At 48.6% G+C, this 22,883-nt stretch overlaps 11 protein-coding genes across 11 annotated transcripts; 3 read left to right on the forward strand and 8 right to left on the reverse strand.

The window, feature by feature from the left end:
• Positions 1-357: 357 nt before the first annotated feature.
• N7447_000609 (uncharacterized protein) lies at positions 358-996 on the forward strand (the record flags this gene model as incomplete). The annotated part of the gene is made up of 1 exon (XM_057224885.1): positions 358-996. The coding sequence occupies one exon, from the start codon at positions 358-360 to the stop codon at positions 994-996; it is 639 nt and encodes a 212-aa protein (XP_057088901.1).
• A 566-nt stretch (positions 997-1,562) lies between these two features.
• Positions 1,563-3,132, reverse strand: N7447_000610 (Zn(II)2Cys6 transcription factor domain-containing protein; the record flags this gene model as incomplete). The annotated part of the gene is made up of 3 exons (XM_057224886.1): positions 1,563-2,387; positions 2,506-2,877; positions 2,926-3,132. The coding sequence occupies 3 exons, from the start codon at positions 3,130-3,132 to the stop codon at positions 1,563-1,565; spliced, it is 1,404 nt and encodes a 467-aa protein (XP_057088902.1).
• A 582-nt stretch (positions 3,133-3,714) lies between these two features.
• Positions 3,715-4,531, reverse strand: N7447_000611 (NudC domain-containing protein; the record flags this gene model as incomplete). Its single annotated transcript, XM_057224887.1, has 3 exons — positions 3,715-3,746; positions 3,868-4,189; positions 4,286-4,531. The coding sequence occupies 3 exons, from the start codon at positions 4,529-4,531 to the stop codon at positions 3,715-3,717; spliced, it is 600 nt and encodes a 199-aa protein (XP_057088903.1).
• Positions 4,532-5,613: 1,082 nt separating this feature from the next.
• On the reverse strand, positions 5,614-5,849 carry N7447_000612 (uncharacterized protein; the record flags this gene model as incomplete). The annotated part of the gene is made up of 2 exons (XM_057224888.1): positions 5,614-5,666; positions 5,717-5,849. 2 exons carry the CDS (start codon positions 5,847-5,849, stop codon positions 5,614-5,616), a joined length of 186 nt encoding a protein of 61 aa, XP_057088904.1.
• Positions 5,850-7,866: 2,017 nt separating this feature from the next.
• On the reverse strand, positions 7,867-10,479 carry N7447_000613 (uncharacterized protein; the record flags this gene model as incomplete). The annotated part of the gene is made up of 1 exon (XM_057224889.1): positions 7,867-10,479. The coding sequence occupies one exon, from the start codon at positions 10,477-10,479 to the stop codon at positions 7,867-7,869; it is 2,613 nt and encodes an 870-aa protein (XP_057088905.1).
• A 547-nt stretch (positions 10,480-11,026) lies between these two features.
• N7447_000614 (2-(3-amino-3-carboxypropyl)histidine synthase subunit 1/2) lies at positions 11,027-12,724 on the reverse strand (the record flags this gene model as incomplete). Its single annotated transcript, XM_057224890.1, has 1 exon — positions 11,027-12,724. One exon carries the CDS (start codon positions 12,722-12,724, stop codon positions 11,027-11,029), a length of 1,698 nt encoding a protein of 565 aa, XP_057088906.1.
• Positions 12,725-12,962: 238 nt separating this feature from the next.
• Positions 12,963-14,097, reverse strand: N7447_000615 (maleylacetate reductase; the record flags this gene model as incomplete). Its single annotated transcript, XM_057224891.1, has 2 exons — positions 12,963-13,510; positions 13,572-14,097. 2 exons carry the CDS (start codon positions 14,095-14,097, stop codon positions 12,963-12,965), a joined length of 1,074 nt encoding a protein of 357 aa, XP_057088907.1.
• A 628-nt stretch (positions 14,098-14,725) lies between these two features.
• N7447_000616 (putative FAD-dependent oxygenase) lies at positions 14,726-16,333 on the reverse strand (the record flags this gene model as incomplete). Its single annotated transcript, XM_057224892.1, has 2 exons — positions 14,726-15,955; positions 16,055-16,333. 2 exons carry the CDS (start codon positions 16,331-16,333, stop codon positions 14,726-14,728), a joined length of 1,509 nt encoding a protein of 502 aa, XP_057088908.1.
• Positions 16,334-17,523: 1,190 nt separating this feature from the next.
• Positions 17,524-19,048, forward strand: N7447_000617 (uncharacterized protein; the record flags this gene model as incomplete). The annotated part of the gene is made up of 6 exons (XM_057224893.1): positions 17,524-17,712; positions 17,769-17,896; positions 17,961-18,060; positions 18,119-18,260; positions 18,317-18,525; positions 18,599-19,048. The coding sequence occupies 6 exons, from the start codon at positions 17,524-17,526 to the stop codon at positions 19,046-19,048; spliced, it is 1,218 nt and encodes a 405-aa protein (XP_057088909.1).
• A 502-nt stretch (positions 19,049-19,550) lies between these two features.
• Positions 19,551-20,853, forward strand: N7447_000618 (bromodomain-containing protein; the record flags this gene model as incomplete). The annotated part of the gene is made up of 2 exons (XM_057224894.1): positions 19,551-19,739; positions 19,792-20,853. The coding sequence occupies 2 exons, from the start codon at positions 19,551-19,553 to the stop codon at positions 20,851-20,853; spliced, it is 1,251 nt and encodes a 416-aa protein (XP_057088910.1).
• Positions 20,854-21,232: 379 nt separating this feature from the next.
• N7447_000619 (WD40 repeat domain-containing protein) lies at positions 21,233-22,539 on the reverse strand (the record flags this gene model as incomplete). The annotated part of the gene is made up of 2 exons (XM_057224895.1): positions 21,233-22,094; positions 22,181-22,539. 2 exons carry the CDS (start codon positions 22,537-22,539, stop codon positions 21,233-21,235), a joined length of 1,221 nt encoding a protein of 406 aa, XP_057088911.1.
• Positions 22,540-22,883: the final 344 nt, after the last annotated feature.

The raw sequence follows: 22,883 nt of genomic DNA on the forward strand, positions 1-22,883 counted from the left end.
GGGGCCAATTAGACTTTCTGGGAATCTGGATGCCTGCGGGTGCCTTGCCCGGGTCAGCTCTCATCTGGCCTTTCTTTCACCCCCTCATTTTCTTCTTTTCTTTCTCTGTGGCATATCTTTCTATAGATTCATATCTGATTCCAATTCTCCCTGTCTATCGGCTCAGGTGGGGTTTATCGACGCAAGTGGGGTTCAGCCCACTATCGCGTTTGAGGCTCAACAGCGAAGTGCTCATACGATAGTTCTTGTCCACAGCTTTTCTCGTTACTCACGGGCCAACTTTCTCTTTCTCTCGTTAGAGCCACTCTGCTATTGGCTTCGATACTGTCAATTAAAAGACAGCCACCTCATTAAGCCATGTCTTTCCTCTCGGGACTTTGCGGGTGCTTCACCCGAGAAGAGAAGCCCTCGGAATCCCGTTCATCCCCAGAGATGATGACCCAAAGATCCAACCCTAACAACATCCAGACAGGAAGCTTTACGCTCTCTGGAGAGGGGGAATTCTTTCGCTCGGCATCCCCCGGGGGCCATGGGCACGGACCCCCGCCCTCTGACTCGGAGGATGGGGGCTATTCCAGCGTGGTCCCTCTCCCGCAGTACACAGCCCGTCCAACGAGCCTCCACGAGAAGACTCTAGAATCCCATATGCGTGACCCATCTATTTCCTCTGAGTCCCAGAACTTCTACCCCCATGATGAAAAGAACTCCAATCGTTACGACGAAGATGTCACTTCCGATAGTTCATCGGCCATTTCCTTTCCAAGCAGCTACGGCAATACTTCAACCGCAACGAGGGATACTCCACCGCCGCCGTATTCCCCCCGTCACTCTGTAGCTTTGTGCCGCTCGCGGTCCATGTCTATATCATCCGCTATGGCGGTCATCATTAATCCGCCTCCCGCTGCCCGCATGAACGGCTCGCGGACTGGACCTACATACTCTGAGGATGACCGGTCCATACGTCGTCATCGGCGGGCCTCTTGGGAGAGCCGGTGATACAGCCTCGTTAAATCATTTGCGGAAAGAATGTTTGCTTGCTGCCCTTTGCTTATCAGCTACCTGTTTAATATTTCCCACCAAGATCTTTTGGTCTGGGCGAGCTGGAATCGTCTATTGTGGATTTACTTTCCTTTTTGCATCATTGCCGCGTTTCTCTCCTTTCTGCATTTCTTTTCTTTTTTTTTTTTTTGGTACTCTTTTATTGCACATGACGCGACGACATCATTCACGGAAACTAATTGAATGTTTACGACATGACTGGGAGTTGGTGCGGAAGGGGATTTCTTCTAGGATTCTCTTCTGGGATAGCTTTGGATACTTAATATTGACCTGCACATACCGGCCAGTCATGGATGCAGGAGGACACTGTATCGAGATCATCGATTACCTATACTCGCTCGCATCCTGGCAGGCATACATAGTGTAACAACTAAACTCGAATATATTAGACATTTTGTCGAATCAAATGCTCCAATTCTAATTTATTGCTACTAACCCTCGACAAAACAGACCTATACAGGCAACCAGCGAACAAAAAGGGTATAAATGCACTAAATCCAACATCAATCCAACTCAAGAACCCTAGCCCGTTCCTGCTCATGTCTAAGCAAATACCCACAACACGACGCCGGAAACTCCAACAAGTTCAAAACTAGCGGATCGCAACTATCCTCAAGAAACATACAGATAGCCGTGCACTCCGATCGAACTCTCATCTCAACCCACCACTCCTCAACATAACACATAAGTCCCAACCACCAAGCCAACAAAACAAGCGCAGCCGGCTCCTTCCTAAGCAAACACTCATAAAATGGATTCTCCAGCCTCCCCATCCAAGTATTATAAACCTGAAAACTACCCGTCGACCTCTCAAACGGCAACAACCCCATAAGCATCCGCAAAGGCCACAAATACGCATTTGACTCGACAGTCGTCTCATCATCAATCCCACAAAGATCCGCCAGATCCGGATCAAGACCCACACGACCAGGACGCTTATCTTCGAACTTCAGGGACGGATCACGCGACTCCATGAATACACTCCACCACATGCTCTGCGGGAGCCAGGGGATCGTACGCTCGATGAGATAGCGGAGGCCGGCCTGCAGGCGGAGCCAGGTTAGGGATGTTGGGTCTGTGGTGAAGACGAAGGAGGTGCGCGGGTTGAAGGTTTCTTGGAGGAAGGAGTGCATGCTGATCATCATGCAGGCCGAGTAGAGCTTGTCCATGTTCTGGCGGGTAATTGTTTTGGAGACTTCGGTCGAGTATTGGTTTATTGTTTGTTGCCAGTGGTAGGCTTCTGCTAGGCGGTAGTCTTTGTTGTCTGGGAGGAGAGTGCAGAGGTGAGTTGTTGCGGCTGCTATTATGGCGTGCATGAGGAAGGGGGTCTGGGGTTGGTTGGGGGTTAGTTTGAAGTTGTATTAGGTAGGTTATAGGGCTGTGTTTTGGTGGGGTATGGCGATGGCGGGTATAAGGAAGGGGTAGATAAACTATGAATAGGCTTACTTCGAAGGCAAGTTCAACCATTTTGCCCATTACTATTCGAAGAGGTGTTTGGCGTTCAGTTGCAAAGGCTGGGCCTTTGTGGAAATGATGCAATGCTTCCATAGTGCGGGTTGATATTATGGCATCTGTGAGTAATCTCGGCAGCTTGGTATCGGTAGCAGGGGGTGGTTGCAGCAATTCTTTTAGCTTGTCCGTGATTATCCTTGGAGACATTGAAGAAGCTTGAAAATCAATCGATGTCAGCTCAGGGTTGGTCTTAATGAATTTGGAAACGATGTTATTGGTCTTTTGAGGTCGAGCTGGCTGGCTCGAGTAGTCACACTCGACACCATGTTTTTGGCATCGAAGACAATGCGGCTTTGCTTCATCGCACTTCACTCATTATCAGCCGACGAATGATACTGGGGGCGTCCGAAGTACCTTGATTCTTCGCTGCTTACAGTTCACACAGCCGGCGCGGGATTTCCGATGAGACCGGCGGGAATGATAGACCTGTGCAGACTGCTCGGACCCACACGCAAGGGGATCCTCTGGTTTGTAGTTCGGGATTCGAAAGACCATATTCTGTCCCGGCACGTGCCTAGACGAGTGTGGCCGGGATTGGGTCTTGGGCTGCATATCGTCCATTATTTTTCTTTTCGAGATATAAATTTGACCCGGGAGGATATTTGACGATGGTGTATTAAATCAGATGTACGCTGAAGATTGTAGGAGCATGCCTCGGGTGTCTCAGGGTATCAAGATATTTGGTTACGATATAGTTCTGCGACTGAAATCCCAGGCTGGGCGCAAGGCAATGAGTGGAGGCTCAACCCTGTGGAACTGCGCCTTGTTGTAAGCAGCCCGATCGCTTCAGGTGTCCAAATAGAGTGAGAAACTGCCATGTGGTGACGGAAAATACGGGAGAGGCGAGAGGGAAGATCGACTCGAACGCCCGGGCGCTATCCCCGATGAGGTAATTTCTCGTATTTGTCGCTTGGCAGAATGACCAGAAACGAGACGCTGAACAGGAAACTGAATAAAAGACATCTACTTCCCGGAGTATATAAATCGGAAACCCATACCAAGTCTTGGAAATTGGATTCGAGAAACATGCAATTCATCATTCATCGAAGATATCCATGCGCATAACTCATACTTCATATATTGATATATTTTTTTTTGCATAGAGAATGAAGAGTTAGGTATCGTTGAATACTAATAGTGGATTTAGCCCATCTTCGCATTGGAGAAATCCATCTCTGCAAGACCGCAAGTTAGCAATATATTCAAAGCAGAAGAATGCACTCGTCTCCGGGAATTGGCGAAGTGGTGACGAAGTGGCTAACAAGAGATGAACGAGGACAATAACATTGAACGTACCGGGATGCTCAGCCTGGAACTTCTTCAGCAATTCCATCTTCTTTTGCTCGTCACTACTGGGACCGCCCATCTCCTTCTGCCGCTGATCATACATCATCTTCTCGACCATGGCGCGAGTCTGGCCGTCCAGATCGCTTAGGTTAGAGTTCTCGGGGGTAATCTTGGTGACATCGATCTTGGGAGCGGTGGTCACAACATGAGGCCACCATTCGACCTTGTTGACCTTGTCGAGGTGGATGTTGATTTCCTTGCCGGGCGGGGTGGGGGTGGTCTCGAGGGTCCAGGAGGATTCGTCAACGAGGATAGTGTGGGGAAGGTCCCCCTAAATAGGAAAATGAAATAGTTAGCTGGGGCTGTTTGAGTTGATGTGTTTAGAGTGTACGGTGTAATCTCCGTGAGTGGGGACGGTTGGACATACCTCGATGAGGGGTTCTTGTCCCTTGATCGCGACGCGGATTTTATTCTTGGTCAATAGCACATCCAAGTCGCGGCCCTTGAGATTACCAGGAATGGGTGCTGTCACATCCAGATCACGAATCGTCTGTGTCCACTTGTAGGGGAGCTGAGCCTGTTCGGCATCCTCGCGGGCTTTCCGCTCCTTGTTCTCGCGTTCGCGTTCGGCTAGGTCGGCGGGGGAGGGGTCTCGGTCGAGATCGGCAGACATGATGGCAGGTCAGAAAGAGTAATGGAGTAAGGGGTTGGGTAGACGGTGCGGTGTACAATATAGGTATACGTTAATTGAGAGAGCCAAAAGCAAAAGCCCAAAAAGGAAAGATGTGGAGACCCTTGGCTTTTTCTACCGTTGACGCTTTTGCCGCCAGCCCTAATCGCCTCTACACCGATCTCTTTACAATGGGCTTGTATGGCTCTTTGATATCCATTTGACTGCATAATCTGAAACACAGTGACAGCACTTCAACCTTGTTTGATTCAAGTGGGTGTCTCAGTCATTTGAGCCGGGGTTGCGATGGTCTCGAGAAAGGCAGTGTATTCTGAAAGTCCATAGGACTGATAAATCGCTGTAACGTATTCCCTAATGAACACTGTTAAAGTCAGACTGGTTGCCTTCATGCCACTGTCATATATGCTAACCAGAAAATCGCAAGGCAGGAGGTACTGTCACAATAAACCACAAAGGTAAGGTAAAGAGGCAGAATTGCCCCAGTGGGAAGATCACGTTGGCCAACCGATCGTTCAGGTGGACACGGTGGCGCAGCCCCAGGTGAGAAGCAAGAAACGCAAGCAGTGCTCCCCAAAAGCACACCGCTCAGTATCACGGTGGCATTGTGAGCGACGACGTCAAGTGGTCTAGTGATGTTAGGATATGTCTCCTACCGTTTTGGGACAACCTACAAGGATGACGATGACTGAACCTCATCAGCGGCATCCATGACGTGCAGCTGAAATGGCAGATATCAAGGAAACCTTAGGATCTCAAGTGTCACCCCACTTGCGGCTCTCTCTTTGCTTTTTGTTTTACATCCCAGTGTGTCAAAAGATGTAAGGAAAATTGTATTCTGCATGCCTTGTAACAAAAAAAAAAGAAGCCCAAAGCATCCAAGGTATAATGTACTCCCCCAAAAAAAAAACACCCTCTGATCCCATCTCCAATGCTCTCATCATCCGTAAAGGATAAAAAAAAAAAAAAAAAAAAAAAAAGACGACGACAAAAGCAAGCACCAGAAGCTCGGTTTCCAATAAACCCCACGACTTGCATAGACGGTGTCAACAATGAAGTGGTGTTGATCAACGCTGCTCGGTTTGATTATTATTATTTGATCTTCTCGCTAGTTCATTTTCTATGATCGCTGTCAGTCCTCTCTTCTGCATATGTCACAGAAAAACTCACCTCGAATCTTGTCGATCTGCTTTGCGGTGTCTTGAAGCATCTGGTCCCATTTCCTCTGGTACTCTTCAACGGTCGTAGGTTGGTCCTCGGTCTTCTCTTCGGGTTCCTCCTTGGGTGTCTCGATTTTGTCCATGATGAATATGTAGGAAGTGGTATAGTAGGCTCAAAGGATATTGAAGTCTGGAGGTCAAAGTCAAAATCGACGTGCGACAGAGGCTTTATATAACGCAACTAAGAAATTTACTAGGAAATTTTAATTAAATTTCACGAAACCTTGATCTTATTTGAAAATCAAAAAATACCCAAATACCCAAAAACCCAAAAAGAAAATCTGTCAAATGATGTTTGCTTCGGAAATAGACCGGTCACGCGTCTAAAGGGCAAGGAACGCGTTCACCGACATCTTCTCTGCCTAAATAGAACGGGAGATCGGACCACTTAGCCTTGCGCCATGAAAAAAATAATAAAAAGGGAGTAAATATCTAAATCTCATTGGTGAGGCCTGTTTGTGACCGGTTCAAGCTGAAATTAGCCTCCCTTTTTTTTGGATTTTTACCCCTTGAGAGCATCAATACTTGAATTATGATGTCAGATAACGGGACCTAGCGTACGGTACTTAATGCCTACATATTCCTACATCCACATACCCTTTGTACTCCATACTCGCCACTGATCATTCCAAATATGTCTTGTGTCTGCTAATAGGATGACTTCCAGAGTACCGAGGTTGTCCCGCACCCAATCGGGACTGGGAAGCTACATCCGCACCAGCCGATCGGATATCTTAGGACTTTAAGGGGGTAGTACGTATCATATAGTTAGAACAAGAATCAGAATATATATAAAAAAAAAAAAAAAAGGGGCACCGGGGAAGCGGGTAGAACTGGGTTTCAAAAAGTTCCCAAGTGATCGTCCGATCCACCCGAGGTGATACTTTTTGATCTATATACCCTGGATCTACATACCTACTCCGATACTCCAATATTAGTCTACGTGTTTCTAGAACGGAAATAAACACCAGGAAAATGTATATTTTAGCCCGACATCTCCAGCTGGAGGCCTTCAAGCCCAATGCTTTACTTCAGATCCCATTGGGCAGGTATTCACCGCCGATAAGAGCCCCGGGATGTGCAGAGCCGTAGACGTTGCATTTCAAGAATCCACGTGGTTTGCATACGCTAGCGCTGTGTCATGGCCGTTGTCCTTGACCGCATCCCTCTACCCATCTACGACCCGACACGTTCTGGGGGCGCCATGGTACTTTTGGTATAACGTCAGATGATGAAACCATAATTGGGCTGTTCTTCAGGCGCTAGGATCGGGTATCCGATTGTGGAGGGTTCTTATTTGATCGGTCTTTGCTTCTTCCTCCAGCGGACGATCCTTTGATGTGTTTAGGTTATACTCCGTTATCTGGAGTAAGTATTGTTTCAACGCATGTGGTGCATTATATAGCTGGCTCTTATGATTTGTTCGGGTGTGGCGCTATTCTTTATACAACCTTGGGCTTGCCAAGGGTCCAAGGGTTCAACTAGTCCAAAGGACGTACGATCATTGGTGCAAGTCTACAAGGATAAAGAGCCAAGTAGAAGAGCAAGTGGTAAGATGAATACCTGATTTTCTTTTAGGATATGCCCCCCCCATTACATGACCTACCAGTGCACATTCATCCACGGTCACCTGTCAGGTCATCCTTTCCGGAAAATGAAAAAAAAAAGAAACAAATCGTGAATTCTGGCGCTGGTGCCTGCATCCATTGGCCAGTTATGTCGTTAATGCAGTAAGCTATTCCCGAGAAACCACCGGGTAAATGGTGTAACCCATGTCACCATCTGCAGCCTCAGCCCAGTTTGAGAGGGGTCGAGTGGCAGAAGCAAAGGTGTGGACAATGCGCCGATCCATTTCACTTCGTACGCCAGGTTAGAACACCGTGATATCCCGCGGTAGATTGCGAAAAGCTTGTATACGAGTAGATAGATTCCCCTATGACGCCAGGATATGAGATCGCTGAAGAAACTGAAAGGGAAAAAAAAGAAAGAAAAAAACAAAGAAAAAAACAAAGAAAAAAAGACCTTGGTAACCACCAAAGTCTCAAAGTCCGACTTAGAGACGGTGAGCAGTGCCTCGGACTAATGAGAGTCTTGGAGGAATCACTCAAGATCATCGGGTTCAAAGTGCGAGGCGGATGTTTCCGCTGCTGCAATGTCCCCTTCGGAAAGGTCGATCCCGTTATCAAAGGGGACCGGCGTCCCCGAAGGTAGACTATTGCGCCTCTCAACGAGGTCAAAAAACTCGCCCGCAAACTCGGCCAGCTCATTAGCCACTTTAAGCTCCAGGATGGCTTCGAGCAGCTGCATTTCTTTTTTCCATTTACGATCACGCTGTGCTCTTTCCTCATGGCGACGGCGGCACAGGCTATCACGAGGGCGGTCCGTCATGCAATTAGGGCACAAGTAGTTTTCCTCGCAATACGAGCATTTGCAGGGTGGGTGGGTATAGATGCAGTCGGCGCATACATACACCTTGCAGCCTTTGCATTCTCGTAGATAGCTGGGGCATCTGGGACGTGGATCCCGGATGCCGCCTCTGACATCCCTGGTTCCGGTGATAGGATCAGCCGGGGGACAGAAGAAGGATTGGCAACCTTGCCATCTTGGGGGTTCGAATGTCGGCGAATCAAAAAAGGTGGAGGATGAGGAGGAGGGAGGGGAAGAATGGTCAGATGCAGGGGCCGAAAATGACCGAGATGGTTGGTTGGAGAAGAAGGAAACAGGAGCCGACTGATCATCCGTGTGTGATTCGGGTGTATTTTCCTCGTCCATGCTATCTTGACGTGAATCATCAATGAAGCTTTTGTTTGTCGAGTCAAGAGGCTGTTGGCCTCTGAATAGTATGTCGTCGTATTCGGGAAGACTAGAGAGGAGCGATCCCGAAAGATTTGCAGCTAATCGATTTTGAATGGTTTGCTTTTCCGTCTCGAGATCTCGGTAGCCGCAGATCCTTAATCGAAGTCCACGGAGGTCATGCTCAATGCAGAGGGGCTTGGAGCAGCTCTTGCAATGCACCTTCCATTGTGGTGAGTCGTAACATCCTTGGCACAAGTTACGCGGGCATGGTGAAACTTCCCGATTAGGCGGTCCTAGCAGCCACTTCATCATCGCCAGATGACCCGTCTCAAGAGAGTAATCCGGCTTGCTCGGATCCCCATATGCATACTTTGGGAAGGTCTTGCTCCATTCACTGACAGTGTACTCTAGGTCCTCCCAACCTTGGCCACGAGGCAAAGGCACGGCCCGTACCTGGTCCACCTCACCATTGCGAGGTCCAATACTAATCCCGCCTCCCCCGGAGAGGTCAGGCTTGGTACAGCACCAATGGAAATTGAGGACAGGCGGTGGATCCATCCCTGTACCATGGCCTTGATTGGGATTTGCCAGAATATCAACGGGATCCTGCATTGAGCCCGGAGAGTGTGTGGCCCCAGGTGCCCACCAGAAGGAATCCGATGCATTCTGGGTTTTTTCAGACGAAGAGGGTGTGCTTCTGTGAAGATACGGCCGCTCGTGGGCACAACTCGCACAGAGTGTTTTACGGCATCCGACACAATGCATTAAGACACTGCAATGTTCACATCGCTCTGAGATATCCTCGAGGCAGTTGTCACAACGGATCTTGTCGACAAATTGGGTATGACTCCGGCGCAGGTGGGCAGGTGTCATTTTGCCTTCACCCCAGTCAAGACCCTCGCCAGTGCCTAACGCCTCACCATAGAGTCCAGTATCACGATTCTCCCACAGCTTTCCATCGTATACGTGCGGTTGATGGGCCTCAGACTCGTTTGGGCCGATCCAATTTTTAGATCTCCAGAGTCGATCAAAGACTACCCAAACTTCCGGTGATCCTGCTCCATGCGGGAACCTCGATTTGACATAACCAGCTCTGCGAGCGCATCTACCGGCAGGTGTGGTGCACCAAGCGGTATCAGTCCAGATGCCTAGCTTGTGGCAGATATTGACAAGTTCATGGGTCGACTCCGCGTCAGCGTCTTTCCGCATCAGTGAAGATGAGAGATAAGGGCGTCTTCTGTGATGACGACATCGGTAGGCGTAGATACTCTTGAGAGCAAGTCGTTTTATCCCGGGAGAGCTGCCAGTATTATTCCCCATGTCAATGTCATATTGTAGCGCGAACATGGTCAGGAAAGGAACGATGTGATATTTCAAAGAGACATTCTTGCAGCCTCGAACAGAGAGATGTACCAGCGTCTCCCGGCGTGAATGCAGTACGGTCGAGGTCAAGTTCTCTCCCGAAATGGCCGTGTTATCCAGTTCTAGGCTTTTCAAACACCTACTGAATGGGATCACCACATTCATCAGGAACATGTCTAGGGCATAAGGTCGCGATTGACGCGCAGGGGCTGTTTCAGTGACGCTTGGGTCATTGATTTGAGGATTCGGTAGGGTGCCTGAAGGAAATTGTAGGCGAAACGAGAGTGACTTCCATGCGGTCGGATATGATCGAAGGAAAGTACGGAGGTAATTTGAAGTGTGATACAGCTTTATGATAGTATCGGTCGGGATCTGGAGTAACAGAGACTCGAATATAGGTGCATTTGTTGTTATCACTCGCTCAAAGGTGGAAAGGGTTCGTTCTTCTGGGATAACAAAGTGTTGCAAGGTATTTTCCAGCACCGTCGGGTGCGACGCTGGGTCCTCACCAACACCATCCCCCCTAGCCATGGTTTCAAGACCGTGAGTCGTCATAGGTCCTAGGCGAACAAAAGCCAGTGCTTAGGTCGAAAATCGAGATAGCGCGAGGTCGCGAGCTCGGCGGGTAGAGACGCGGCACATGATAAGACAACTTGACGATGCAATCGAGGGGGCAAGCACACCCTGAGGTAAGCCACTATGCAAGGCCATGAAAGGTAAACAGCCGATAATTGAGAATACGGGGGGTCGCAAGGAGGAATTGGGGTATCAGAAGGGGGAAGGGAGAAAGAGAGGGGTATAAAAATGAGGGGGAAAGACGAAATCCCCAAAGAGAGGGGGAAAGCAATGAAAGATAGAAAGTGTTTTTATATCCCTATGATCCTAAAGAAAGGAGCGGGAGAAAAAAAAAAAAGGGAAGTGAGGTGAGCGAGACGAGGTGATATCCGGATGCGCCCGTTAGGAGACCGTCATGTGATGGCTGGCCATCAAACCCCCAGATTTTGATGATCTGTGTGGTACACAGATTTCGTGCAAAGCAAAAAAAAGAAATGCATTGATCGCTGAGTCTAGTGCAAATGGTTTCTATGCTAGGCCATGTGGGCTAATGTTTGTCGGTTGCATCGCCTACAGTGTAGCCCCTCGCAATACCCTTGCGCCCTTCCTTGACCAGGGTACTATCCTCCGCGTCTTCCTCATCATATCGAATATTAAAGTCACTACCCAGACCTGTCCATGTCCGTTGCGATCGCAAGTATTCTGCTCCTGGTGAAACGGCACCACCGATCATAGCCAAGTCACCCTTAGCTCGTCGCGCCAGCGCCCTAGCAGCGGATGGCCCAGTGGTGGATGATGCATCAACCTGCGAAGCGCGGGCCGCGGGTTCCCGCATTGGACGGGAATTTGAGACGTATCGACCGGTGCGCAGGTCAAATTCGGGCGGTGCCGACTCGGGTTCTGACATGTCGTCCTCGTCGGACATGGCTGCGCCATTGGATGTCCCCTGCTCATCTCCATTTCCGTTGACCTCCTGGGCTGGTGCGTCAAGGACTGCCTGGAAGTCACTCTGCCACGCTCCTGTCCACACCCGGTCTGAGTCGTCTTTCAAGGCCAGCTCCAATTCGAAGGGTGTGATAACAGGCTTCCAGAAATCCGTGCTATCCACCAAAGAGCTTTCCCAGCAGCCAATAACCACCCAACCACCAATTTCACTGAAATTGGCAACCTTGGCAGCGTTCAATTTACCAACCACGAACATGTAGCTCTTCTTGCCTGCTTTGGCAATTCTTTCCTTGACATGTTCCACAATATGCAAGTAGTTCTTGACACTCAAAGTGTTGATAAGAATGCCCCAAACAGGAACGGTCGTCAGAGAGGCAAGAGTGCCATAGCGGCGTCGCAAAACCGCAGCAGTTGAAGCAGGCAATGGCTTAATATTCTCATTTGAAAGGTCATTGGTGGGATAGATATGGATCGCGGCAACGCGAGACGCAAGTGTCATCATGAGGGCCGTTGGCGGATCCGAGATATGAAACAGTTGCCAGTCAGTCAGCGTCTCGGGAGCCTCCTGAACCGACTCAGGGACTGTACGATTGGGAATAGGTGAGGAAGGCTCATGAACAACCTCCGTTGCAAACAGGTTGGTATATCCCTCTTCCACCAGGCGATTGTATACCGTAGGAACGTGGTCTGCATAGGTGACGTCGGCTGCGATGACAACCTTGGTCGTTGGTTCAGGGTAAGTTGCCTTGAACGCTCGTACCACTGGCTCAAGAGGCAGATTCTTGTGCGTGAAAACATAGATCACGGGTAGCCGTGCTGTTGGGGACAGACAGGACCTCCCGTAATGCACAACCACATCTGCGTCCACATGTTCCGCGGCCACTTCGTCAACGCAACAGGTCCCGTAGGATGTATCGGCCAAAATTGTCAACCGAGGTAAGGCTTTTTCCGTTTTATCCTCCACTTGGAGCTCATTTATCGAGTGAGCAAGGTCGGCATCGGTCTGGTTCGAGGACTGTATGCCATTGGTGCCGACTTCCTCGCGTTCCAGGCCCCGACTGAGCAATTGAAATACTCGCGGGGCATCAGGAAGCATATCATCTGGGAACTGGAGAGCAATTCGCTTGTATCGTGCTTGCCGAATCTCCTTCAGCGTGCGCTCGATATCGTAGGTAATGGACAGTTCATCGTCTGATACGGCGGCGGCCGTTGAGTCTCGCACGGCCACTGGATTGGTTTCTTCGAGAATACGATCATCAGCAGTCGACAGCACAGGGGCCGACTTCATTTCAGACCCCATTTTGTAAGATATACGGGAAATCGTTGGTGTTGAGTTAAGAATAACTAATGCGAAGAGTTTTTGGAGAAAAAAAAAGATTCCCCCCACTTCACCCCGCCATCGATAACGGGAAAATACAAGAGCCTATTGGCAGAGCAACCCAACTTCCTATAATCGCATTTTGGTATTGATATACTCAAACTATTCGATAGGGCTATTTACGCATTTCATCGTGGCAACATCAAAAAGCAAAGGATATCTACAAGTTCGCCTGAGCAGGCTCTCCCGCCCAAACCCTGCGAATCAGTTCGCGGATCGGCGCGCGTTCAACTGGCCGAGGATTCCAGTAAGCATTGGATAGCGCAATATCAGCCGCTTTATCGATATCTTCTTCCTTCATGCCGAAATCCTTCACGCCGCGCTTAACCTTGAGCTTAGTCAAGAGAACGTTCAAACCGTGAATCGCATCGCTATTGCTATCCGGCAGGGCGTCGGCCAACTGCTTCATAACCTCAGGAATATTAGGTGCATTGTATGAGATGGCATGAGGAAGGACAGCGGTATGAGTTTCAGCGTGGGGAAGATTGAAGCTACCGCCAAGTGTGTGGCACAGCTTGTGGTGGATAGACATTCCCACGCTACCCAAACATGTTCCACAGAGCCAGGCACCATATAAGGCCTTGGACCGTGCGGATTGAGAAGACGGGTTCTCAACAATCTCGGGAAGGGCTGACGCAAGTGCCCGTATACCCTCGAGTGCCATCATGTTGATGATTGGGTTAGTGTTGCGCGCGTAGAGAGCCTCGACTATTCAGCAACGCATTAGTGATGCACAGGAAGTTGATGCAGATTAATCAGGCATATTTACCGGCATGCGCAATGGCGTTAACACCGCTAGTGGCACTCATAGCCGCCGGTAGGGTCATTGTGAGGTCCACATCGTAGATGACTGTGCCAGGCAGGATTTTGGGGTCGGAGCGAGTCTTCTTCAATCCATCGGCAGTCTCACCGAGGATCGGGGTCATTTCGCTACCAGCATATGTAGTCGGAATACAGATATGTGGCAGTCCAGTGCGAATGCTGATTGCCTTGCCGAGACCGATAGTGCTCCCACCTCCAATAGAAATGACCGAATCGGCTCCTTGGGTCTTCGCATACTCCAGAGCCTTGTCTGTGACATCCGTGGGAGTATGCATAGTCGCCTCGGTGAAAATACCGGCGATCTGACCGTTGAGCACCTCCTTGATTGTCTCGGCATGTCTGACCTGCTGGGGTGTCGAGAGCACTAGCGGGGCCTTCAACTGCAGGCGGGAGATCTCATCGGGGAGTTTTAGCACCGTGCCGCTACCGAAGACGACACGGCCGGGGTTGGGATTGTATTCAAAGGTATCCATTTTGTGTTTGAAATCATCCAAGGGCGAGACTTGCCATTTTATAGTCCGCTCTCCACACCCCGCCGCATTTGATGAACATCATGTCCTTCCGTGGGGCCGTGGGGTTTTATCGGCAGTTGTACTATGGTGCTTCTCCGAGTCATTGTAAAGTCGATTGGCGGTTTGTCCATTTAATGGTCAATTTGGCATGTTAATTTATACTTCGTGTCTGATTTTAGTACCCCCAATTCCCCATGTGTGGCCGTAGTTGTTTCGATCATAGTGAAGGATCGACGGAAATACCCGTGGATCTATGTAGGCGAACGGATATAAATTTCCTCAAACTGCCGGGTGGGGCTTTGATATATTAGCTGTTCCGAGGTCGCTTTCTATGAGGGTCAGGCTTGAATTTCAGTCCAGGCTCATATTCAGGTAGCTTACATTAATAATTAATTCACGGAGGGTTTGTCTGTGACTTGAAGTGATACCTAACGCTTCAAGCATACACAGCTCTAGAGGTGTCAAGATAGTAGTAAATTGGATCAAATTATTTATAGACTATTCAAATGATCATATCTCCACGTGCGTATTGTACATACAGGCAACAAGTTGTTATACGTACAAATCCTCAGGCCCTTGCTCAGTCCATCTATGCGATCGGTGCGTAGAAGCTAAACTTGCCAGTCGGGTCGTACTTCGTCTTCAGGGCGAGCAGGCGCTCTTGGCTGTCACCATACAGCTGGTGCGTTGTCTCGTCTCCGTGGGCATAGTTGACATATGCGCGAATATCCGTGCGGCCAGTGGCTTCGTGGAGGATGTTGCGGAGCTGTTTACCCAAAGCAGACGCCTTGTTCTCAAGTGCTGCATCGACAGGCACGTAGTTGATGAGCGGGGCGGCAAGGATATTCTCGCTGCGGAAGGGGAAAGCACTCGAGCTGCTAGGGATGGCGTGGACGCCTCCTTCGGAGTAACCCTCGAACATGAAGATTGAATAGTTGAAGGGAGAGTCTCCACGGACGGCAGGTGCGTAGATGTCCCATGCCATCTTCTGAGCCGCGACGTCGTATTTTTCGAGGTAGATGGGGAAGCGGGGGTTGGCCATGCCCATATTCTGGCATGGGGGAGAGTCTAGGGCAATGCCGGTCCATGCAGCGAGGTCCTGGTAGCTGCCTGCCTGGGGTACAGTGGCAAGCGGTCCGATGTCGTGGAAAGGCTTGGTGTAAACTGGGTCGACGACTGTCACTCCCTCCTGGATCAGATAGAGTACGATGACGGGGTTGGTAGCGTCAATTTCGGGGACATTCATCCAGTACGACCAGCTGATGACCTCCGCGGCCTGGTTCAGAAGATAGTCGTTGGTAGCTTGGTAGACAGCCTCGACCTTATCGCCGCTGAAAGTGATCGTCTCGATAGCCCAGTCGCGGTGCTCGATTGGGTAGATCTTGCTGGTGAGAGAAGTCACAATGCCGAAGTTGTGGCCAGCACCCTTCATCGCCCAGAAGAGGTCGGAGGTTTCATCAATCGTCTTTAAGGTGCCGTCGGCGAGAACGACATTCATCGAGACGAATTGATCAGAGACGAGTCCGTGGTGGCCCTGCAGCCATCCATGTCCACCCCCAAGAGCTGGTCCTAGAACACTGACACATTCACAGGTTCCAGTAACTGTCTGCCTTTCTGCAGCCCAAAGGGTGTCGGTGACCTTCTTGGACATGGTTCCTCCACCGATCGTGACTGTCTTTCCATCATCGGCGATTTTGACGCTGTTCAGCTGGCTCAGAGAGATTCCGACGCCATGGTCCATCTTACCCAATGAAACGAGGGCTCCGTGGACACCATTGAACGTGAGGAAGGGCAGGTCCTGCTTGTTGGCGAATTTCACCTAAACCATCGTTGTAATTAGTGTCTGTCTTTGCCCAATTGACATATATAGAAATTTGTTCAAAAAATAAAAAAAACAAAGAAAAAAATATTCACTCACCGTTTTGACAACATCGTTCTCATTGCCGGGCACGACGACGACGTTCACCGTAGGCTCTGCCAGGGTAGACCACCGCGTTGTGAGATCCTTGAATCCAGTCGATCCGGGAAAATACAGCTTGGCAGTGCTCGAAAGCTCCTTCCCGAGGGCCTGCAAATCAGCATCGCCTCGCGGGCAAAGACCGCCCTCGATATAATCACAGTCGCTATAGAAACTCAGAGAGGCGGCGGAAAGAGCCCAAGCCGCAACGGCGGTGATCACCTCTGTCTTGAAATACATTCCCAAAAAAAAAGAATGTCCTGAATTATTAAAGACAAGAGAAAAAGGAAAAACCAAATGCCCCTTGCGTTTGATCGTCAGAGGACGTCAGAAAAAAAAGTGGATAAACACTATCGAGATGAGCCTGTCAGTTCTGTGGTGCTCTAACTATTTATTACACGTTATTTACGGCAGTAAAACTACCCTAGGGTTAGCTCGGTTAGATTGACTCCTCTTGATAGACGGAGTATACTCTATCTTCCGTATTCCGTGAAAAAAAACCTCAATGGCATAGCTATAAGACGAAAAAAAGATAAGGAACCGACAAAGACTCCACTTTTACACGATTTACCGATTTACCGATTTCCACTCCACTCTACGATATGTTCTGGCTGTGAATCTACCATCCGTGATATCCCCAACTCTCCAAGTTTCGTCCCGTGGTTCTGCCCTATTTCTCCCATTGGAAACTGCCGCACTTTCTGCACACTAATGCAGGGGCTATGGTTACATCCATCAGCCCGAATCACCTTAATAAGCGCAACCATCGGAACAAAAAAGCCACACTATCTCGCTTGGAACGTGCCTGCATCGTGGTTGGATACAATAGCCGGCTTGACCCCAAACCTGTGGGGATGGTGCATCCCTCGCGCCTCGCAAAGGATCCACTAGTATCTCGCGAGTGGCCATGTGTCTTAAATTTCTAAGGATTTAATTTAGGAATGCCACTTAATTTATTATCAAATTCTATTTGTTCTAGATTAATGTTTTTTTCTTCAGGGGGCCACGTAAAGAGACCCCCTGTCATATTCCTCAATTTATCTAATACCGAATCCAGGTAAGCGTTCTACGCAAACGTGGTCAGCTGAAGAATCCACATGCAGTCTTTCATGTACATACTAATTTAGATAAAACTTTATCATAAGTCTGGATATGTGGCTTCGGGAAACCATGGTACTGGTGGATTGTTAAACTAGACCCTTTTGGTACACTCTAACGAGGATGGAGAGCATAGACGCCACCACGTTCTCCAATAACTCGTAACCCCATCCTCATTTTCTGTAATGAATTGGTCCTTTTGGGGGCGAAACTCCAGCGATCCAAGAGAGATTCGCGCTAGTACAGGGAAGATGGTCAAGTCAACTATTTTTACCTTTTTCATTCTCATCTGTAAATCTTTGTTACGCTAACCCCCCCCCCTCTATTCACAAATGTCAAACTTCATGGCATTTGGCTTAGAGCCACGAGATGCCGCGTCGGATGCCTACAAGGCCACAGTTGAATTATGGACACTATACTCAATTGGTGTTGCTGTGACAATTCTTAGAACATATGCTCGATCGAGAAGTGGAGGATTGAGGAATTTACGACTCGACGATTACCTCGTATGGGTTGGAATTGTAATGGATTCCAATTGATCCAATATCATCCTACTAGTCACTAATTTCCAATGCAGGTCCTCTACACTGCACAGGCGTCGCTGGCGCATAGTGTGGGCAATGTGTCTAATGGCCTCGCCAACAATGGCATGACAACCGCCCAGCGAGAGGCACTATTGCCCGACAACCCTACTTACCGCGCCAGGTACGTATCCACCAATTGTCGATCGAAGGGAAATTGTGAATGCGATCACTAACTATTTTGTTAGAGTGATCGGTTCCAAGATTCAAATTGCGGGCTGGACTACTTATGTGGCATTGATTAATTCACTCAAATTGTCTATGCTGGCATTCTACGTTCGACTGATGGTAATAATCTCGATTTCTAGCAACCTATAGTTCGCAACGAGTAACTAATACCAAATAGGAGGGCCTTGGCCGGCGTTATCAAATTCCAATCTATGTCGGAGTTGCCTTTGTCCTGGCGAGCTTTCTCGCCAGTGTCATCACAATCTTTGCCGCATGCCGACCATTCCATAAAAACTGGCAAATCAATCCAGATCCCGGCAGTCAGATTCCCATCTTGACATTATTAGTGGCTATCAGATGCTAACTATATCTCTAGACGTGTGCCAACCAGCCATTGCCAAGCCGGTCATTGCAGTAACCTTCGCCGCAAACCTCCTTACCGATCCATACCTCATCTTTATCCCAATTCCCATGCTTTGGCAATCGAGTCTGAAGCCTTTGAAGAAGATCGCGGCCACTATTGTACTCAGTGCAGGTGTCTTCATTCTTGTCTGTGCCACTATTAAGAGTGTTTTCCTCCTAGTGGTGAGTTTCTTATTTATTCATATTGTCCCTCGCTTAAAGGTATTTGTCTAATTTGATCTGTCATTTTCTATAGGAGCCTGAAAATGGCGCAAAACTCGCCGACGAATGGGGCACTCGCGAAACTTTTGTCGCAGTCGTCACGACCAATCTTCCCATGATCTTTCACCTATTTAGAATCTGGCTCAGCCAAATTCTTGGCAGTCAGTTTCAGTTGTCTCAGAAGACACATAAATCCCCCTCGAATGGTTTCCGCAGCATTGGTGGCGGGGGTGACTACCCCAGTCGGAAGAGTCGCGGGGATGCGAGTACGGATCCTATGACCCTTGGTATGTCATTCACCGAGAGTGAGGAACGGATGATGGAAGATGTTAAAATGCAGAACATAAAAACATATCCGGCCCCTCTGAATGACAAAACGTCCACGGGTGCTATCATGGTCTCCAATCAGATTGATATCACCCATGAGACGCGGCCCAATCAACAGAGTGAACCGCCTGTGAAAAATGCTCTCCCGACATGGTAAAGCCAAGGTTTTAGAGATAGCTAAATTTAATGTATATTATAAGCCTTCTGGCACGAGATTACTCTGTTGCGCATGTTATGGATTCCCAAGTATGTCTGAAGCATCGAACTCACGTGACATGGTCATTTAAAGTACAACATAGAGATCGGACTAGTAGATCTCTACTCCACCCCCTCTCCTCTCTTCTACTAGTATCTCCCGTGCGCTCTCTATAGAGCCCGGCTACATAGTTTTCTTTCTCTCTTCTGGTCTTCTATGTGCCTTCCCTAGAAAAAAAAAGCATACAGTACATCTCAAAATCAAAACCAAATTGTGTTTATAGCGAAAACAAGGGGCCCCGCTTATCGATCCCAGTGAGTATTGACCACTAGTCCTATGATTAACATCTAACCTCGGATCCTACTAGTCACTATATTACTCGACATTTCCATAATTGGCAAAGGCTGCGATAATATATACTAGTTTGCATATTACCTATCGCAAGTTTGGCCAATATACGCAAATGGCCAAAGCAGAGTCACAATCATTTTCAATCGACAGCGGGTCAGACCTCTTCATCACAAAGCGCACGGCTTGTGAAGAGCTGAAGAGTGCCCCCGATGCCAAAAGAGCCAAAAGCCTTCATGATGGGTTGATAGAGTCGAATGTTAAAACCACAGCTATAGCTCGGGGAGTTCCTTTCCCAGAGAAGGTATGCCAAGATCTTTGGAAATTTGACAATCAACGTTCTAATTGTTCCAAAGCCTGCAGTCTTGGAAGAACGAAATGGCGAGATCGAGTTCCGAGTTGTCAACAATGATGGCTCCAGAGAGAGTACGATTATCCTTACAGGTCTTAAATGCCTATTTCAAAGGCAACTTCCGGAAATGCCTAAGGACTACATCGCACGTCTCGTCTACGATCGCACTCATTTATCAATCGCTATCGTCAAAATGCCTCTAGAGGTCATTGGCGGTATATCATTTCGAGAATTCCGAGACCGCAACTTCGCCGAAATCGTTTTTTGCGCGGTCTCAACTGATCAGCAAGAGAAAGGATACGGAGCACATCTTATGGCCCATTTAAAGGATTATGTCAGAGCTACTTCTCCAGTTATGCATTTTCTAACCTATGCCGATAACCTTGCCATCGGGTATTTTCAAAAGCAAGGTTTTACCAAAGATATCACTCTCAACAAGTCGATCTGGATGGGGTGTATCAAGGATTACGAAGGAGGAACAATTATGCAATGCTCTATGCTTGCCCGAATACGGTATCTCGAAATTGGTCGAATGCTTCTTAAGCAGAAAGAATCCGTTCTAGCCAAAATACGTACCTCGAGCAAAAGTCATATCATTCATCTCCCACCTCAGCAATGGGCTAACGGCGTCGTGGTTCCAATCGACCCACTCTCTATCCCTGCCATCCAGGAAACTGGTTGGTCTCCAGAAATGGACGAGTTGGCACGAGAATCATACCACGGGTCCCGTTCCAGAGGACCTCATTTCAACGAATTCCGACGATTTATGAATCAAATCCAAAACCACAAACAAGCATGGCCCTTCCTCAATCCAGTCAACAAAGACGAAGTCCCTGGTTATTACGATGCCATTGTATCGCCGATGGATCTGTCGACTATAGAAGGACGATTGGAGCGTTACACTACTCCGAAAGAACTTGTCGACGATCTCAAGTTGATTTTCAGTAATTGTCAGCAGTATAATGACTCTACAACTGTATATGCCAAGTGTGCAGTCAGGCTGGAGAAGTACATGTGGAAGCTCATCAAGGAGATTCCAGAGTGGTCTGACTTGCTTGAAGAATGATCTGTGTTATTGCGTTCTTTCGACTTAGATATGCTGCTAAACAAAGGTTTTTGTATGGTTCGATTCGGTATCAGGCGAGTGGGTTTGAGGTACTATGCAGAGCAAGGGAGCAATAGTATCAATATATACTGCGATTCCTAGGCACTGACGCCCAACAACTTGGAGTAAAAGGGGAAAGCATTTATTTTCCTTCTCATTGTTTTCAAACGGGGAACATGAATACATAGGGAGTATATTATCTCTCGCCATCTAGAGATAGATATGCTTCCTCCAATTGGCTCTTGGAAACCCTAACACCGACGCTATATACACTTTTTCTTATTTTGGGGCTGAATAATGATCTGCAGATGTGGGTATCAGATAATGAGGTATTGAGACATTAGTCCAGGTCGTGGAAGGCCATGACATGCTGTGCACCACTGAGGTCCCTGCCCTTGGACTTCTTGCGCTTCTTTCGGTCCTTCGGCTCCTGGTGACGTTCCACATCGCTGTCATCCGAATCTTTATCGTCATCACTATCATCCATCATGTCTTCGTCGCCAGATCCATCACCAGCATTGTCCTCAGCCTCGTGCCACACCTTAACTGTCTGACCACCACCAGAGACCATACGGCCCTCGACGTCAAAGCCCAAGCCCACAACACCATCAATCTCATCGTGCACAACTTCAGAAATGACTTGATTGGGTCCGATGCGGACGAACTTCACTTTTCCGTTTGAGAGGCCTGCGGCCACCACCTTGCCCAAGTAGTCAGGCGCAACTGACATTGTCTCGATGGAATCTCCGCCATCGGTACGGTCGACATAGATCCGGTCATCCTGGTCATCCCATGCACCCTTCTCCCAGAGAGTCATGATACCGCTGGCTCCACCAACAATGAGCTTTTCGCCACGGCTGGTTCCGCTCGAAGGCAGACCACGCATAAAGACGGAGCTGACCAGTTCCTCTTCCTGGTTCTCGCTGCGCACCAAAACGCCTCTCCGGAGATCTGTCACGGCCAGAGTTGTTCCACCAGTGGTAACCCACTGCTTGCTGAAGCCAGAAGTGCTAGTGTCGGAAGCCGGCAGAGGAGTGAGAGAGGAGATGTAGTCGTCGTGGGGGTGGTGCGACTGCTCAGGGCGCGCGGATACCTTGGAATAGGGAATACGGAGATCGTAGATGTGCAGGGCGCTCGAATCAGTACCGAGGAGAAGAGTTTGAGGAGAGAGGGCGTGAATCATGGTTGGCGCATCAACAGAGCTATATGACATCGCAAAAAAACAAACATGTCAGCCAAATGCAAAGGTCTAGATTGCAACGCTTGATATTCGGAAGAGTTCCTTTACCCGTTCTTCTCAAAAGGAATCACGATCTTGTTTTGCACCTGACCAGTCTCGGTGCTTGCAGCCTTCACGATACCGTCTGTACCAGCCGAGTAAAGTGTTTTGCCATCGATGCCAAACCCTAGGGTGCGACAACTACCCTTGTGTCGCCGAGTTCTCCACATTGTGTCGATGTGACCCTTTCCGGTCCGGGCAGACGAATTCGAGGCGACATTTTCATCATCCTCTACTTCTAAGGAAGGCAGTCGGAAGGTCTGGACGTGGCCCGAGGCCAGACCGACAGAGACTACGGGCTCCTCGGGGTGGATAGCTTGAGCGAACAAGTCCGAGGAAAGCGGAAGCGTGCAGACCGTGTCAAACATGTTTGCGATAAACACAAAATCCGAAGTATTCTCGTGGGCCTAGTAAAAAAAAAATCTGAACTTGTGTGAATTAAATCAAGAGAATGAATTGCGAAAGCTAGAGCTTTAGAGCTGGCCGTTTTTTTTTCTGCCGGGCCGAGAATATATCGACCGCCTTCTTTCCAAGGTTACTAGTTCCAAGTTCAAATAGACGAAATCAATATATCAATTCAATTCTGATAAAACAACTCTGATTCTAAAAAGACAAAATGAAATCAAGAATACAGATAACTATCAATGAAAGAAACCCTATATCTCATTCACCACTTTCCTCCAAATTGGGCATTTGCTGCCACTGGGCGCAG

Source organism: Penicillium robsamsonii, assembly GCF_028829455.1.
Source record: "Penicillium robsamsonii strain IBT 29466 chromosome Unknown utg000001l_segment0_segment0, whole genome shotgun sequence".
In the NCBI taxonomy this organism is placed as follows: domain Eukaryota; kingdom Fungi; phylum Ascomycota; class Eurotiomycetes; order Eurotiales; family Aspergillaceae; genus Penicillium; species Penicillium robsamsonii.